The sequence below is a fragment of the Mustelus asterias genome, chromosome 1, assembly GCF_964213995.1.
Source record: "Mustelus asterias chromosome 1, sMusAst1.hap1.1, whole genome shotgun sequence".
Taxonomy (NCBI): Eukaryota; Metazoa; Chordata; class Chondrichthyes; order Carcharhiniformes; family Triakidae; genus Mustelus; species Mustelus asterias.
This window is the reverse complement of record NC_135801.1, coordinates 3,702,969-3,717,624: the sequence shown is the minus strand read 5'-3', so window position 1 is coordinate 3,717,624 and position 14,656 is coordinate 3,702,969. Positions and strand designations below refer to the sequence as shown.

At 52.9% G+C, this 14,656-nt stretch overlaps 1 protein-coding gene across 2 annotated transcripts in view; it reads right to left on the bottom strand.

Moving 5' to 3' along the window:
- The window catches only part of rufy3 (RUN and FYVE domain containing 3), a 70,480-nt gene extending 66,469 nt beyond the window's left edge, over positions 1 to 4,011 (bottom strand). The window contains exon 1 of one of the 2 annotated variants that reach the window (XM_078205553.1): positions 3,428 to 4,011. In XM_078205553.1, the coding sequence (XP_078061679.1) occupies positions 3,428 to 3,674 (247 nt within the window). In that variant the 5' untranslated portion in view covers positions 3,675 to 4,011. The remainder of the gene's footprint in view (positions 1 to 3,427) is intronic. The other variant, XM_078205740.1, reaches the window with a different exon arrangement.
- Positions 4,012 to 14,656: the final 10,645 nt, after the last annotated feature.

The following is a 14,656-nucleotide window of genomic DNA, read 5'->3' as shown; positions in this document are numbered from 1 at the left end:
ATTGTCATGAATAAAGAAAATTGGGAATTTAGTTAGACATGTCTTTCCCTAAAGCGGTGAAAGTGTGGAACTCACTACCATGGGGTAGGAATGGAAGGAATTGCTGAAAGGGCGAGATTAGCAAGGGCAGCAGACATATGGGAACACCACCACCGGCAAGTTCTCCTCCAAGCCATACATCATCCTGACTTGGAAATATCGTGCCGTTCCTTCACTGTCATTGGGTCAAAATCCTGGAACACCCTCCCTAACAGCACTGCAGGTGTACCTACACCTCAGGGACTACAGCAGTTTTCAAAGAGGTGGCTCACCGCCACCTTCTCAAGGGCAACTAAGGATGAGCAATCAATGCTGGCCCATACCATACCCAAAGAGTATTTTAAAAATAAAATGATTTGGGAACTTGGTGAACTCAGTGTATAATTTAATTTGGGGCGTTCTGTCAAGCTAATAGAGTATATCATTGTTTGATCATTGCAACACTATTGAAATTCAGGTATCTGTGTCCAAAGTTCAGATCTCATCAGAGGTCATGAGATTTTCTGTAGAATTTATTCTAAAGATTTATTTTCCTGTGCGTGTAAGGGGAGGGGGGATTTGACAGATCCAGTTTTATACAGGAATAGTAACGTTCAGCCATGACTCACTGGTAACATGCTCTCTGCTGAGTCAGATTACACTTTCTGAAGTGCACAAAATCCAGTTTGACACCTCCCGGGAAGTACCAAGGGAGTGCCGCACTGTTGAAGGTGCCATGTTTCAGATGAAACATTAAACTGAGGCAACATCTGCCTCGGAGGTGGATGTGAAAGATCCCATGAACCTACTATTTTGAAGAAGGGTGGGATGGGTTCTCCCTCAGTATCCTGACCAACATTTACTCCTCAACCAACACCATGAAAGAGGATCCCGCGTGGTTGGCGGGATCTTGCTGTGTGCAAATTGGCTGCACCGCTCCCTTATAACGGCAAGTACACTTCGATGAAATACTTCTCCGGCTCTAAGCCGAACGGCATGCTTCTTGCTCCTGTGTCTTATGGTGTAAGAGCGCCTTGGGACGTCGTGAGGTTGTGAAAGGTGCTATATAAATGCAATCTTAATGAACAGCCCCATTCCAATCCCCTCACCCCAGTCCTGTTTTGGGGGGAAGAGGGAGGGCAGGAGAAAGACACAGCAACATTCACCTTTGAATTGCACAGAAAGACCAACTGAGAGCAGCAAACACCCCCCAGACACTGGGACGCTGAAACCCCGCCGTGAGAAAGGGTGGGGGAATTACAGAGAGGTTCTAAAACCCGGCAATTAAACCATCTTCCCCCCTTCATCAAACACAAATGGCAATCTCTGGCTCCTTGCCCCCTCCTCCCTCGCCCCCCGGCCCCCCACACCCCAGCCCCCCGGCCCCCCACACCCCAGCCCCCCGGCCCCCCACACCCCAGCCCCCCGACCCCCCACACCCCAGCCCCCCAGCCCCCCAGCCCCCCTGACCCCCCACACCCCAGCCCCCCGACCCCCCACACCCCAGCCCCCCGACCCCCCACACCCCAGCCCCCCGACCCCCCACACCCCAGCCCCCCGACCCCCCACACCCCAGCCCCCCGACCCCCCACACCCCAGCCCCCCGACCCCCCACACCCCAGCCCCCCTGACCCCCCGCACCCACCCACCTCCCGCACCCCTCGCCCCCCCCCCCCCCCGCCCCCCTAGCCCCCCCCCCCCCCGCCCCCCTCGCCCCCCCCCCCCCCGCCCCCCTCGCCCCCCCCCCCCCCCGCCCCCCTCGCCCCCCCCCCCCCCCCGCCCCCCTCGCCCCCCCCCCCGCCCCCCTCGCCCCCCCCCGCCCCCCTCGCCCCCCCCCGCCCCCCTCGCCCCCCCCCCGCCCCCCCACGCCCCCCCCCCCCGCCCCCCACGCCCCCCCCCCCGCCCCCCTCGCCCCCCCCGCCCCCCTCGCCCGCCCCCCCCCCTCGCCCGCCCCCCCCGCCCCCCCGCCCCCCCGCCCCTCCCCCGCCCCCCCGCCCCTCCCCCGCCCCCCCCCTCGCCCGCCCCCCCCCTCGCCCGCCCCCCCCCCCCCGCCCCCCCCCCTGCCCCCCCCCGCCCCCCCCCCTTGCCCCCCCCCCCTTGCCCCCCCCCCCCCCCCCCCCCTTGCCCCCCCCCGCCCCCCCCTTGCCCCCCCCGCCCCCCCCCCCCCCGCCCCCCCCCCCTTGCCCCCCCCCGCCCCGCCCCCCCCCCTTGCCCCCCCGCCCCGCCCCCCCCCCTTGCCCCCCACCCCGCCCCCCCCCCCTTGCCCCCCCCCCGCCCCCCCCCCCTTGCCCCCCCCCGCCCCCCCCCCGCCCCCCCCCCGCCCCCCCCCCCCTTGCCCCCCCCCGCCCCCCCCCCCCTTGCCCCCCCCTTGCCCCCCCCCGCCCCCCCCCCCCTTGCCCCCCCCGCCCCCCCCCCCCCTTGCCCCCCCCCGCCCCCCCCCCCCCTTGCCCCCCCCGCCCCCCCCCCCTTGCCCCCCCTTGCCCCCCCCCCGCCCCCCCCCGCCCCCCCCCCCTTGCCCCCCCCCCGCCCCCCCCCTTGCCCCCCCCCTTGCCCCCCCCGCCCCCCCCGCCCCCCCCCCTTGCCCCCCCCGCCCCCCCCCCCCCCCCCCCCCCCCCCCCCCCCGCCCCCCCCCCCCGCGCCCCCCCCCCCCCCCCTGCCCCCCCCGCCCCCCCCCCCCTGCCCCCCCCCCGCCCCCCCCTTGCCCCCCCCCCGCCCCCCCCCCCTGCCCCCCGCCCCCCCCCTTGCCCCCCCCGCCCCCCCCCCCGCCTTGCCCCCCCCGCCCCCCCCCCCGCCTTGCCCCCCCCGCCCCCCCCCGCCCCCCCCCTTGCCCCCCCCGCCCCCCCCCTTGCCCCCCGCCCCCCCCCCTTGCCCCCCCCGCCCCTCCCCCTTGCCCCCCCCGCCCCTCCCCCTTGCCCCCCCCGCCCCTCCCCCTTGCCCCCCCCGCCCCTCCCCCTTGCCCCCCCCGCCCCTCCCCCTTGCCCCCCCCCGCCCCTCCCCCTTGCCCCCCCCCGCCCCTCCCCCTTGCCCCCCCCGCCCCTCCCCCTTGCCCCCCCCGCCCCTCCCCCTTGCCCCCCCCGCCCCTCCCCCTTGCCCCCCCCCGCCCCTCCCCCTTGCCCCCCCCCGCCCCTCCCCCTTGCCCCCCCCGCCCCTCCCCCTTGCCCCCCCCGCCCCTCCCCCTTGCCCCCCCCTTGCCCCCTCACACCCCCCCGCCCCCCTTGCCCCCTCACACCCCCCCCGCCCCCTGTCTCCCCCGCACCCCCACACCCCTGGCCCCCCGCGCCCCCCTGTCCTCCTGGCCCCCTGCACCCTTCGCCCCCTGTCCCCCCGCCTCAGGGTGTGATGCTGGGTGTATCTCGGGGGTGGGGGAGTTGCTCTCTCTGGGTTTCACACACACTCAGGCGACACTCACATCCCCGGGGCCTGTTGCTGCTGCTGGGGGAGCCCGGCCCCGGCTCCAGCCGCAGCTCCAGCTGCTCGGCCTCCCCCTCGCCGCCGCCGCCTTTATTCCGGACGAAGTAGATGACCGGGTCTTGCTCGGAGCTGCCCGCCGGGGAGGGGGCATGGTTCTGGCGGCGGTGCGCTTCTCCGTTCACCGCGCCGGGCAGCGGCGGCAAAACTGGCGCCAACCCCGGCGCTGCTGCACACTCCTCGGCCATGGTCAGCGCGGCTGCAGCGGCAACTCCAGCGCGGGACAGTGCTGGGGCCGCAGCCCGGGGATTTGGAACGTTGGCCCGGGGATTTGGAACGTTGGCCCGGGGATTCCGGGGATTTGGAACGTTGACCCTGGAGCTCGAGCCGCCCGCTCTGCACCAGCTGCAAACCAACCACTGCTGCTGCTCCCCAAATGCATCCAATCCTTAACTCTTCATAAATTTTGCTTTTTTATAAAAAGAGCCGTTTCTTTTTTTCCTCTTTTTGCATGCTTGATTCTTCTTGTTGCACTATCGAGTAAGTTATCCAATGGCGTCAGTTTTATTAACATAGCTCCCACCTCCTTAGTTTTTTTAAAAAAATAACAAAACCCTCCTTCCTGGGGGTGTGTGTATGTGTTTTATTATATATTATTTTTTAAAGTTGCCATTGGCATCGATGCTGCGACACGCAGGAAGTGATTTGATTGTCACTCCGTGTTCTGCTGAACCATTGCAAGCTCTTGCAATTGTATATTGATGGTGAAATATTGCAGCTGGAAAATAATTCTCCAACAGCTTCGCCTATTTCCATCAATAAACAATGTGCTGGCGGGATGCGATGCAACAGGATTGAGGTTTGCAGAGCTAAATCCAACTTCTAAATTTTAAACCTGCAACCTTATTTTTGGTTAATGTGCAACGTAAACCCGGCTGTGTGTATGTGTTTCAGGTGGATTGTAATCTCCTTCCACAGATTCCAGCACTCATGTAGATGTTATAGAGCAGTCTTAGCTGTTCCTAAATTGTGTAGCCCTCCCCGCTCCCCGTAACACCTCAATCCATCATTCTCTGCATCTTGGGGAGGTGAGCAAATGTGATGGATGGGTTAACATGCTGCATTCATTTACCTGGAGTAAATCGTGCTTCAATTCACGTTGCACACTGATAGGAGGCAGGGTTCCTTTTTTACAATACTACTCATGCTTTCACTGTTTCATCACATGGACCATTATCTGAAATGCATTCTTGCTGATTAACAGTTGTGATAGGCTGGAGTCACAGTATAAAATGGGACTAAGTTATTTATTTAATGTCGTTTATTTAAACTGTGTGGCACAGTGGATAGCACTGCACAGCGCCAGGAACCCGGGTTCAGTTTGGTCTTGGGTGACTGTGTGGAGTTTGCACGTTCTCCCCGCGTCTGCGTGGGTTTCCTCCAGGTGTTCTGGTTTCCTCCCGGTTTGAAAGATGTGCAGGTTAGGTGGATTAGCTATGCTAAATTGCCCCTTGATGTCCAAAGATGTGTGGGTTAGGTGGATTGGCCATGCTAAATTGCCCCTTAGTGTCCCAAGATGTGTGGGTTAGGTGGATTGACCAGGGTAAATTGCCACTTAGTGTCCCAAGATGTGTAGATTAGGGGGATTAGCCATAGTAAATGTGTGGGGTTATGGGGATAGGGTGGGGGAGAGGGCCTGGGAAAAATACTTTGTCAGAGAGTCTGCAGACGTGATGTGCTGAATGCCCTCTTCACTGGAGTTTCTATGATTCTATGAAATAAAAACAGAGAATGTTAAGTAGAAGAGTAATTTGGACTCAAGACATTTCTCCCCACAGAAGCTGCCTGACCTGCTAAGACTACCCAGCATTTTCTGTTTTTATTTCAGATTTCCAGTATCCATTGTACTTTATTTTTATTAAATTCAATTAATTTATTTCACTTTGGGCTTTTGTCTGCTAAACAAGCTTCTGTTAGAAGGCTGCATAAACAGAAAGGCTGCAACTGTTCTCCTTGGGATGCAACAGGTGAATGGGAGGTGATTCAAAATCAGGAAGAGGTTTTTTTGATGGAACAAATAAGGGGAAACTGTTTCCACTGGCAGTCAGTGACCAGTGGACATAAGAACAAAGAACAGAGCAGCACAGGAACAGGCCCTTCGGCCCTCCAAACCTGCGCCAATCACATTATCCTATCTAGACCAACCGCTAAGATCCCTCTATTCTGATCCTGCATGGATCAGCTGGCGGGGGTATTCAAAGACATCTTCAAACTATCTTTACAACAATCTGAGGTCCCTATCTGCTTCAAGAAGATGACCATCATCCCAGTACCTAAGAAAAACCAAGCAGCGTGCCTTAATGACTATCGGCCGGTGGATCTGACATCCATCATTATGAAGTGCTTCGAAAGGTTAGTCATGGCACGAATCAATTCCAGCCTCCCGGACGACCTGGATCTACTACAGTTTGCCTATCACCACAACAGGTCCACAGCAGACGCCACCTCCCTGGCCCTGCACTCAACCTTGGAACACCTAGATAACAAGGACACCTATGTCAGACTTCTATTTATTGACTACAGCTCAGCCTTCAACACCATTATTCCCATGAAGCTCATTTCCAAACTCCATGGCCTGGGCCTCAGCACCTCCCTCTGCGACTGGATCCTGAACTTCCTAACTCACAGACCACAATAAGTAAGGATAGACAACAACACCTCCTCCACGATCATCCTCAACACCGGTGTCCCACAAGGCTGTGTTCTCAGCCCCCGACTATACTCCTTATACACCTCTGACTGTGTGGCCAAATTCCCTTCCCCAATTCGATTTTCAAGTTTGCTGACGACACCACTGTAGTGGGTTGGATCTCAAACAATGCTGTGATAGAGCACAGGAATGAAATAGAGAATCTAGTGAACTGGTGCGGCAACAATAATCTGTCCCTCAATGTCAACAAAATGAAGGAGATTGTCATCGACTTCGGGAAGCGTAAAGGAAACATGCCCCTGTCTACATCAACGGGGACGAAGTAGAAAGGGTCGAGGGCTTCAAGTTTTTAGGTGTCCTGATCACCAACAACCTGTCCTGGTCCCCCCCATGCCGACACTATAGTTAAGAAAGCCCACCAACACCTCTACTTTCTCAGAAGACTAAGGAAATTTGGCATGTCAGCTACAACTGTCACCAACTTTTACAGATGCACCATAGAAAGCATTCTTTCTGGTTGTATCACAGCTAGGTATGGTTCCTGCTCTGCCCAAGACTACAAAAGGTCATGAACATAGCCCAATCCATCACGCAAACCAACCTTCCATCCATTGACTCTGTCTACACTTCCTGCTGCCTCGGCAAAGCAACCAGCATAATTAAGCACTCCATGCACCCCAGATATTCTCTCTTCCACCTTCTTCCATTGGGAAAAAGGTACAAAAGTCTGAGGACACGTACCAACTAACTCAAGAACAGCTTCTTCCCTGCTGCCATCAGACTTTTGAATGGACTTACCTTGCATTAAGTTGATCTTTCTCTACACCTTAGCTATGACTGTAACACTACATTCTGCACTCTCTCGTTTCCTTCTTTATGAACGGTATGCTTTGTATAGCGCGCAAGAAACAATACTCTTCACTGTGTGTTAATACATGTGACAATAATAAATCAAATCAAATGTGCCTATCAAGATAAGTCTTAAATGTCACTAACGTAACTGCCTCAATCACCTCACTTGGCAGTGCCTTCCAGGCCCCCACCGTCCTCTGTGTAAAAAAAAACTCCCCCTGCACATCTCCACTGAAACTTTCCCCCCTTATCTTGAACTTGTGTCCCCCTGTAATTGTCATTTCTGCCCTGGGAAAAAAGCTTCCAACTGTTCACCCTATCTATACTTCTCATAATTTTATAAACTTCAATCAGGTTGCCCCTCAGCCTCTGTCTGTCCATGGAGAACAATTTATGTTTATTTCATCTCTCTTCATAACTAATACCCAGGCAAAATCGTGGTAAACCTTTTAGAAACATAGAACATAGAAAAACTACAGCACAAAACAGGCCCTTCGGCCCCACAAGTTGTGCCGAACATATCCTTACCTTTTAGGCCTACCTATAACCCTCCATCCTATTAAGTCCCATGTACTCATCCAGGAGTCTCTTAAAAGACCCTATTGAGTTTGCCTCCACCACCACTGACGGCAGCCGATTCCACTCGCCCACCACCCTCTGTGTGAAAAACTTACCCCTAACATCTCCCCTGTACCTACCCCCCAGCACCTTAAACCTGTGTCCTCTCGTAGCAGACATTTCCACCCTGGGAAAAAGCCTCTGAGAGTCCACCCGATCTATGCCTCTCAACATCTTGTATACCTCTATTAGGTCTCCTCTCATCCTACGTCTCTCCAAGGAGAAAAGACCGAGCTCCCTCAGCCTATCCTCATAAGGCATGCCACTCAATCCAGGCAACATCCTTGTAAATCTCCTCTGCACCCTTTCAATCTTTTCCACATCCTTCCTGTAATGAGGCGACCAGAACTGAGCACAGTACTCCAAGTGGGGTCTGATGAGGGTCTTATATAGCTGCATCATTATCCCCGGACTCCTAAACTCAATCCCTCGATTGATAAAGGCCAACACACCATACGCCTTCTTAACCACCTCCTCCACCTGCGGGGCCGATTTTAGAGTCCTATGGACCCGGACCCCAAGGTACTAAGAGTCTTTCCCTTTATATTGTACTTCATCCCATTTGACCTGCCAAAATGGACCACTACGCATTTATCTGGGTTGAAGTCCACCTGCCACTTTTCCACCCAGTCTTGCATCCTATCTATGTCCCTCTGTAACTTCTGACATCCCTCCAGACTATCCACAACCCCACCAACCTTCGTGTCGTCGGCAAACTTACCAACCCATCCCTCCACTTCCTCATCCAGGTCATTTATGAAAATGACAAACAGCAAGGGTCCCAGAACAGATCCCTGGGGCACACCACTGGTGACCGACCTCCATTTAGAAAAAGACCCATCTATACCCACTCTCTGCCTCCTTTGGGAAATCATGATGTGGAGTCACGGGCATTCAGCCTCTGATCTTCAGGTAAGTGTTCTCCAAGGCGGCCTTCACGACACGCGACAGCGCAGAGTCGCTGAGCAGAAACTGATAGCCAATTTCCGCACACATGAGGACGGCCTAAACCGGGATGTTGGATTTATGTCACATTATCAGTAACCCCCACAGCTTGCCTCCTGGACTTGCGGGCTATCCTGTCTGGAGACTATATACATCTCTTTAACCTATGCTTAATGCTCCCACCACCCACATTGTCTGTATCTTTAAGATTTAGTTGGTTGTAGGGATTCGCATTCTAATCAGTATTCTGTAACTTGATTTTGTGTTTCTGTGCCCTGTTTGAGAGCACATTTCCACTCCATCTGACGAAGGAGCAGCGCTCCGAAAGCTAATGGTATTTGCTACCAAATAAACCTGTTGGACTTTAACCTGGTGTTGTTAAAACCCTTCCTTTGGCAAAGCCAGTTCTGGATCCACAGGGCAGCAGCCCCTTGGATCCCATGCCCTCTCACTTTTTCTAGAAGCCTTGCATGGGGGACCTTATCGAACGCCTTGCTAAAATCCATATAAACCCCATCTACCACTTTCCCTTCGTCAATGTGTTTAGTCACATTTTCGAAGAACTCCACCAGGCTCGTAAGGCACGATCTGCCTTTGACAAAGCCATGCTGAGTATTCTTGAGCATACTAAACCTCTCCAAATGCTCATAAATCTTGTCCCTCAGGATCTTCTCCACGGTTTAAGTTTAACATAATTTACCAAATACAAATGGGGGGGGGTGAATGGTTGGATGAGGAGAGGTTTATTTAAATAGGGAGTTGTTGTGATCCAGAATGTACAGCCTGAAAGGGCGGTGTAAACAGATTCAATAAGAGGATTGGATAAATGCTTGAAAAGGAAGATGCAGGGTTATCGGGGGAGCAGGGTGAGTGTGACCAATTGGATTGCTGATTCAAGCAGACAGTATGTGCATGATGGGCTGAATTCTCTCCTCGTGTGCTGAATGATTCTATCACAATGCTGGTTTTGTTTCCAGTGAAGAAAGAGCAAGGCTAGTGGTTTATCTGTAGTGGTAGTGTAGTTCTACCTTCGACACACAAACTCCCAGGGGCATTATCTATCGCTGCCCAGCCTGAGCACCCCAGCTGCTCACCCATTTCCTGTTATTGACTGGTTCCACCCAGCAGGCAGCCAGCTTGATCTCCCTGTCTGGACCCAAAACCTATCTCCGACCTGATGCCTCTTGTCTGGCATTGTCGCTTTATACTTTGAGGAAGCAATGGGTTAAAACTAAGGATCGAAGTCAATGAACAGAAGTGCAAGACAAGCCATCAATAATTGGTGTACATCATCTTTGAGTGAACAGCAAGGAGAAGATTGTCAAAGGATGACTTAACACAGGCACGGTTTGATATTGCTGTGGTATCAGGGATCCTCATGGAGATCTCTCAGTCCTGTTTAAAGAGGACATTTCTTGCACTCAAATACCTTCATGCCAAAGCAAACTGCAGAATCAATACACCACTAAATTAATTCCAAAATAATTCTCTCGTTTCCTTCTCTATGAACAGTATATCGTGTCTGTGTAGTGCACATGTATACTAATATACATAGCAATAATAAATCAAATCATCTCAGGCCCAATGAGACTCCGATCCATTTTCCGATGCTGGGAATAACTCTTCAGAGCATCAGGGAAAATCCACATTCTCGAACCAAAGTTTGAATGCTCCCAATTGTTGCCTTACAACAATAATAACAACACTTGTTTTATTTGGTGTTATGATCCCAGCTGATGTTAACACTTGGATAAATCACATCCTAGGGTGAAACCTGGATTGATCCTAACCTTTATGTTTAGAAACTGTGGAGTAAAATTACTGAATAGATTCATAGGAGCCTGCTGATAAACTTTTAACACAAAGAATCAAGCAATTATGAAACAAGAAAAATGAAATATATTACACCAGACAAAAAGATTGGAAAGATCTCAATACAACACCAGAAAATGATTGAAACATTTACTATCCTTTCACTCCAGCTATAGCTTTACAGCGTACATATTTCAAAAGATCAAAAGCAATTTACCATGTCTATCTTATACTCCAATATCTATGGTATGAGGTACATTGTGAACCAACTGGAAAATTGTAGACTTATACACCACACTCCAAAATAAATGACAGATGCAACCAAAGCAGATTCTATAGATTTTTTTAACAATGCACCCGAACTCTTGTCACACCGTGGTCTCACTTGTCTTTCTCATGAGGGGTTCCAATCTCCACATTTGAAGAACTTTCTTTAGAATTCTGCTCAAGTGTCGCTCCCACTTGGATGGCTTCAACAAGGATCCACCTCCAGAGTTTCAATCTCACCTGATTCTCCACATTCACCTAAGCTTCACCTTCCAAGCACACTTCCAGATTTTAGGCTGTGCCAAGCAGAACACCACTGCTCCCAAATGACATCTTTGCCCTGACTGCCCACAGCATGGACTCACCAACCTTTCACAGAATCATAGGATCCCTATACTGTACAAACAGGCCATTCGACCCATTGAGTCTGCAACAACTCTCTGAAAGAACATATTACCCAGACCCTATCCCCATAACTCCATGTATTTAGTCAGCTAATTCCCTTAACCTACACATATTGGGACACTAAGGGACAATTTAGCATGGTCAATCCACCTAACTGCACATCTTTGGAGTGTGGGAGGGAACCAGAGCATGGGGAGTACGTGCAAACTCCACACAGACAATCTCCCATGACAGGAATTGAACCCGGGTCCCTGGCACTGTGAGGCAGCAGTGCCAACCACTGCTGCCTCACAGGATGCCACCTTCTTGGTTCTGCAGGTGTCCACTTTGCTTCAAGTCTTCCCCCCACAGCCTCTTTAATTCACAGCCTATTGCTCTGCTAAATTTTCTCAACTTTACTTAACAGGATATGTTTCTGATCTCTGTCCTTGTCCCTTCCCTGGGACTTCCTGGGATCTGTTTCTGCCCTATTCCCTGGTTTGGAATCTTCTTTCTTTGGGACCTTCTCCCTGCCCCCCTCCCCCTGTCCTGGTCACTGGGGCATCTGGTTTCGAATGGTGCTTAAATTCAGGTCGCCTGAGCTGCCATTTGTGCTGTTTCACTTTTCTTTTTCCTTTGTGTGCACAGGGCCAGTAACTGGCCTGAAGTCAAGAAAGAGCAGTAACTGCACGTGTGTGGCCACTTACTGGCTCTGAGGTGCACGCGCAGAAGGTCTGAGATCCCACTGCCCATTTAAAAGCAAGCATCACATTTCATCTCAATAGCACCTATTAACAATGTGAAATCTCCAAGGTTGTTCCACAGGGAAGGTCATTAAACACTGAGTCTCATAAGGAGATATTAAGATGAGTGACCAAAAGCTTGGTCAAAGAGGGAAGTTTCAGAAATGTCTGAGAGGAGGAGAGAGAGGTAGAGAAGTGGAGAGGAATTGAAAGAAAGAAATGATTTGCATTTCTATAGCATCTTTCTCAACCACAGGACTTCCCAAAATATTTTACAGCCAATGAAGTACTTTTTGAAGTGTACTCTCTGCTGCAATGCAGGAAACATGACAACCAATTAGTGCACAGCAAGATTCCAATGTCAGAATGCAGATAATTTGTTTTATTTGATGTTGATTGAGGGATAAATATTGGCCACTGAGGCAGTGTCCCTGCTCTTCTTCACATAGTGCCATGGGACATTTTATATTCACCCAAGGAGGCAGATGGGGCCAGAGGGTAGGTTGCAGCCAGCCAAAGACATGGCCACCAGAATTGAACACTATCAGAAGGATGTGGAGGCTTTGGATAGGGTACAAAAAGATTTACCAGGATGTTGCCTGGTATGGAGGGCATTAGCGATGAGGAGAGGTTGGAGAAACTTGGTTTGTTCTCACTGGAGCGACGGAGGTTGAGGGGCGACCTGATAGAAGTCTACAAGATTGTGAGAGGCTTGGACAGAGTGGACAGTCAGAAGCTTTTTCCCAGGGTGGAAGAGTCAATTACTAGAGAGCACAGGTTTAAGGTGCGAGGGGCAAGTTTTAAAAGAGATGTACAAGGCAGATTTTTTTACACAGAGAGTACTGGGTGCCTGGAACCCGTTGCCGGGGGAGGTAGTGGAAGCGGATACGATAGTGACTTTTAAGGGGCGTCGTGACAAGTACATGAACAGGATGGGAATAGAGGGATATGGTCCCCAGAAGAGTAGGGGGTTTTAGTTAAGTCGGGCAGCATGGTCAGTGCAGGCTTGGAGGGCCGAAGGGCCTGTTCCTGTGCTGTAATTTTCTTGTTCTTTGTTTGTTCTATGAAACCCCTTGATTTGTCACCATCAGCCTGTGATACCCCCAAATTGTTATAAACCTGGATGGGGGGGATTGGAGAACACCGCTGCCAGAATTGATTTCAGTTTTGGGCAGCACGGTAGCACAGTGGTTAGCACTGCTGCCTCACAGCACCAGTGACCCGGGTTCGATTCCCGGCTTGGGTCACTGTCTGTGTGGAGTTTGCACATTCTCCCTGTGTCTGCGTGGGTTTCCTCCGGGTGCTCCGGTTTCCTCCCACAGTCCAAAGGTGTGTAGGTTAGGTGCATTGGCCGTGCTAAAGTTGCCCCTTAGTGTCCCGGGACGTGTAGTTTCGAGGGATTAGTTGGGTAGATATGGGTAGAGGACCGCGGTGGATTGTTGTCGGTGCTGACCAGACGGGCCGAATTGCCTCCTTCGCACTACAGGGATTCTATGATTCTATTTGTAAAATGGACACAGACCCCAACCACTGACAGGAATGTCTGCGGGTGGGGGGGGAGGGGTTTGTAAGGAACAATAAAGAACAGACAAGGTACTTGTAAAACTAGCATATGTGTGAGAGTTGCAACAGCTACATAAATATCCAGCTTTTGCAGGAACAGCTAAAACTCTCTCTCTCGGACTGGGAAACCCAACAGCCATCAGAAGAATTGCAGCTGGAAAAATAACCAAAATTTCTATCAACCACAGAACATCTGAACCGAATAATAAACCATTGGCCAGCCAAAATCAACTCCTGGAATCAACCCGTATCGGCCGCAAAGCATCATCATCCTCGCTTCACAACTCAAGAACTGTTTTGACCTTTTTTCTTTACTTTTAAACGTAACAATTGGGTCTGAAAAAGGTATCTAAGGGAAAGGGAACCTTGTCAGATTAAACTTCTCTTTTTCCCAGCAGAGGGTGGGTTGAATAACGTCATAGAACCAAACACCCCTCCTCCCATCCAGGTTTGTAACAATTTGCGGATATCACCACCTGATGGTGACAAATCAAGGGGTTTCAAAGAAACATACAAACTAGAAGCAGCAGTGCTGCACTGTCAGAGGGTCAGTGCTGAGGGAGTGCCGCACTGTCAGAGTGTCAGTGCTGAGGGAGTGCTGCACTGTCAGAGGGTCAGTACTGAGGGAGTGCCGCACTGTCAGAGAGTCAGTACTGAGGGAGTGCTGCACTGTCAGAGGGTCAGTACTGAGGGAGTGCCGCACTGTCAGAGGGTCAGTACTGAGGGAGTGCCGCACTGTCAGAGTGTCAGTACTGAGGGAGTGCCGCACTGTCAGAGTGTCAGTACTGAGGGAGTGCCGCACTGTCAGAGTGTCAGTACTGAGGGAGTGCCGCACTGTCAGAGGGTCAGTACTGAGGGAGTGCCGCACTGTCAGAGGGTCAGTACTGAGGGAGTGCCGCACTGTCAGAGGGTCAGTACTGAGGGAGTGCCGCACTGTCAGAGGGTCAGTACTGAGGGAGTGCCGCACTGTCAGAGGGTCAGTACTGAGGGAGTGCTGCACTGTCAGAGGGTCAGTACTGAGGGAGTGCCGCACTGTCAGAGGGTCAGTACTGAGGGAGTGCCGCACTGTCAGAGGGACAGTACTGAGGGAGTGCCACACTGTCAGAGGGTCAGTACTGAGGGAGTGCCGCACTGTCAGAGGGTCAGTACTGAGGGAGTGCCGCACTGTCAGAGGGTCAGTGCTGAGGGAGTGCCGCACTGTCAGAGTGTCAGTACTGAGGGAGTGCCGCACTGTCAGAGGGTCAGTACTGAGGGAGTGCCGCACTGTCAGAGGGTCAGTACTGAGGGAGTGCCGCACTGTCAGAGGGTCAGTACTGAGGGAGTGCCGCACTGTCAG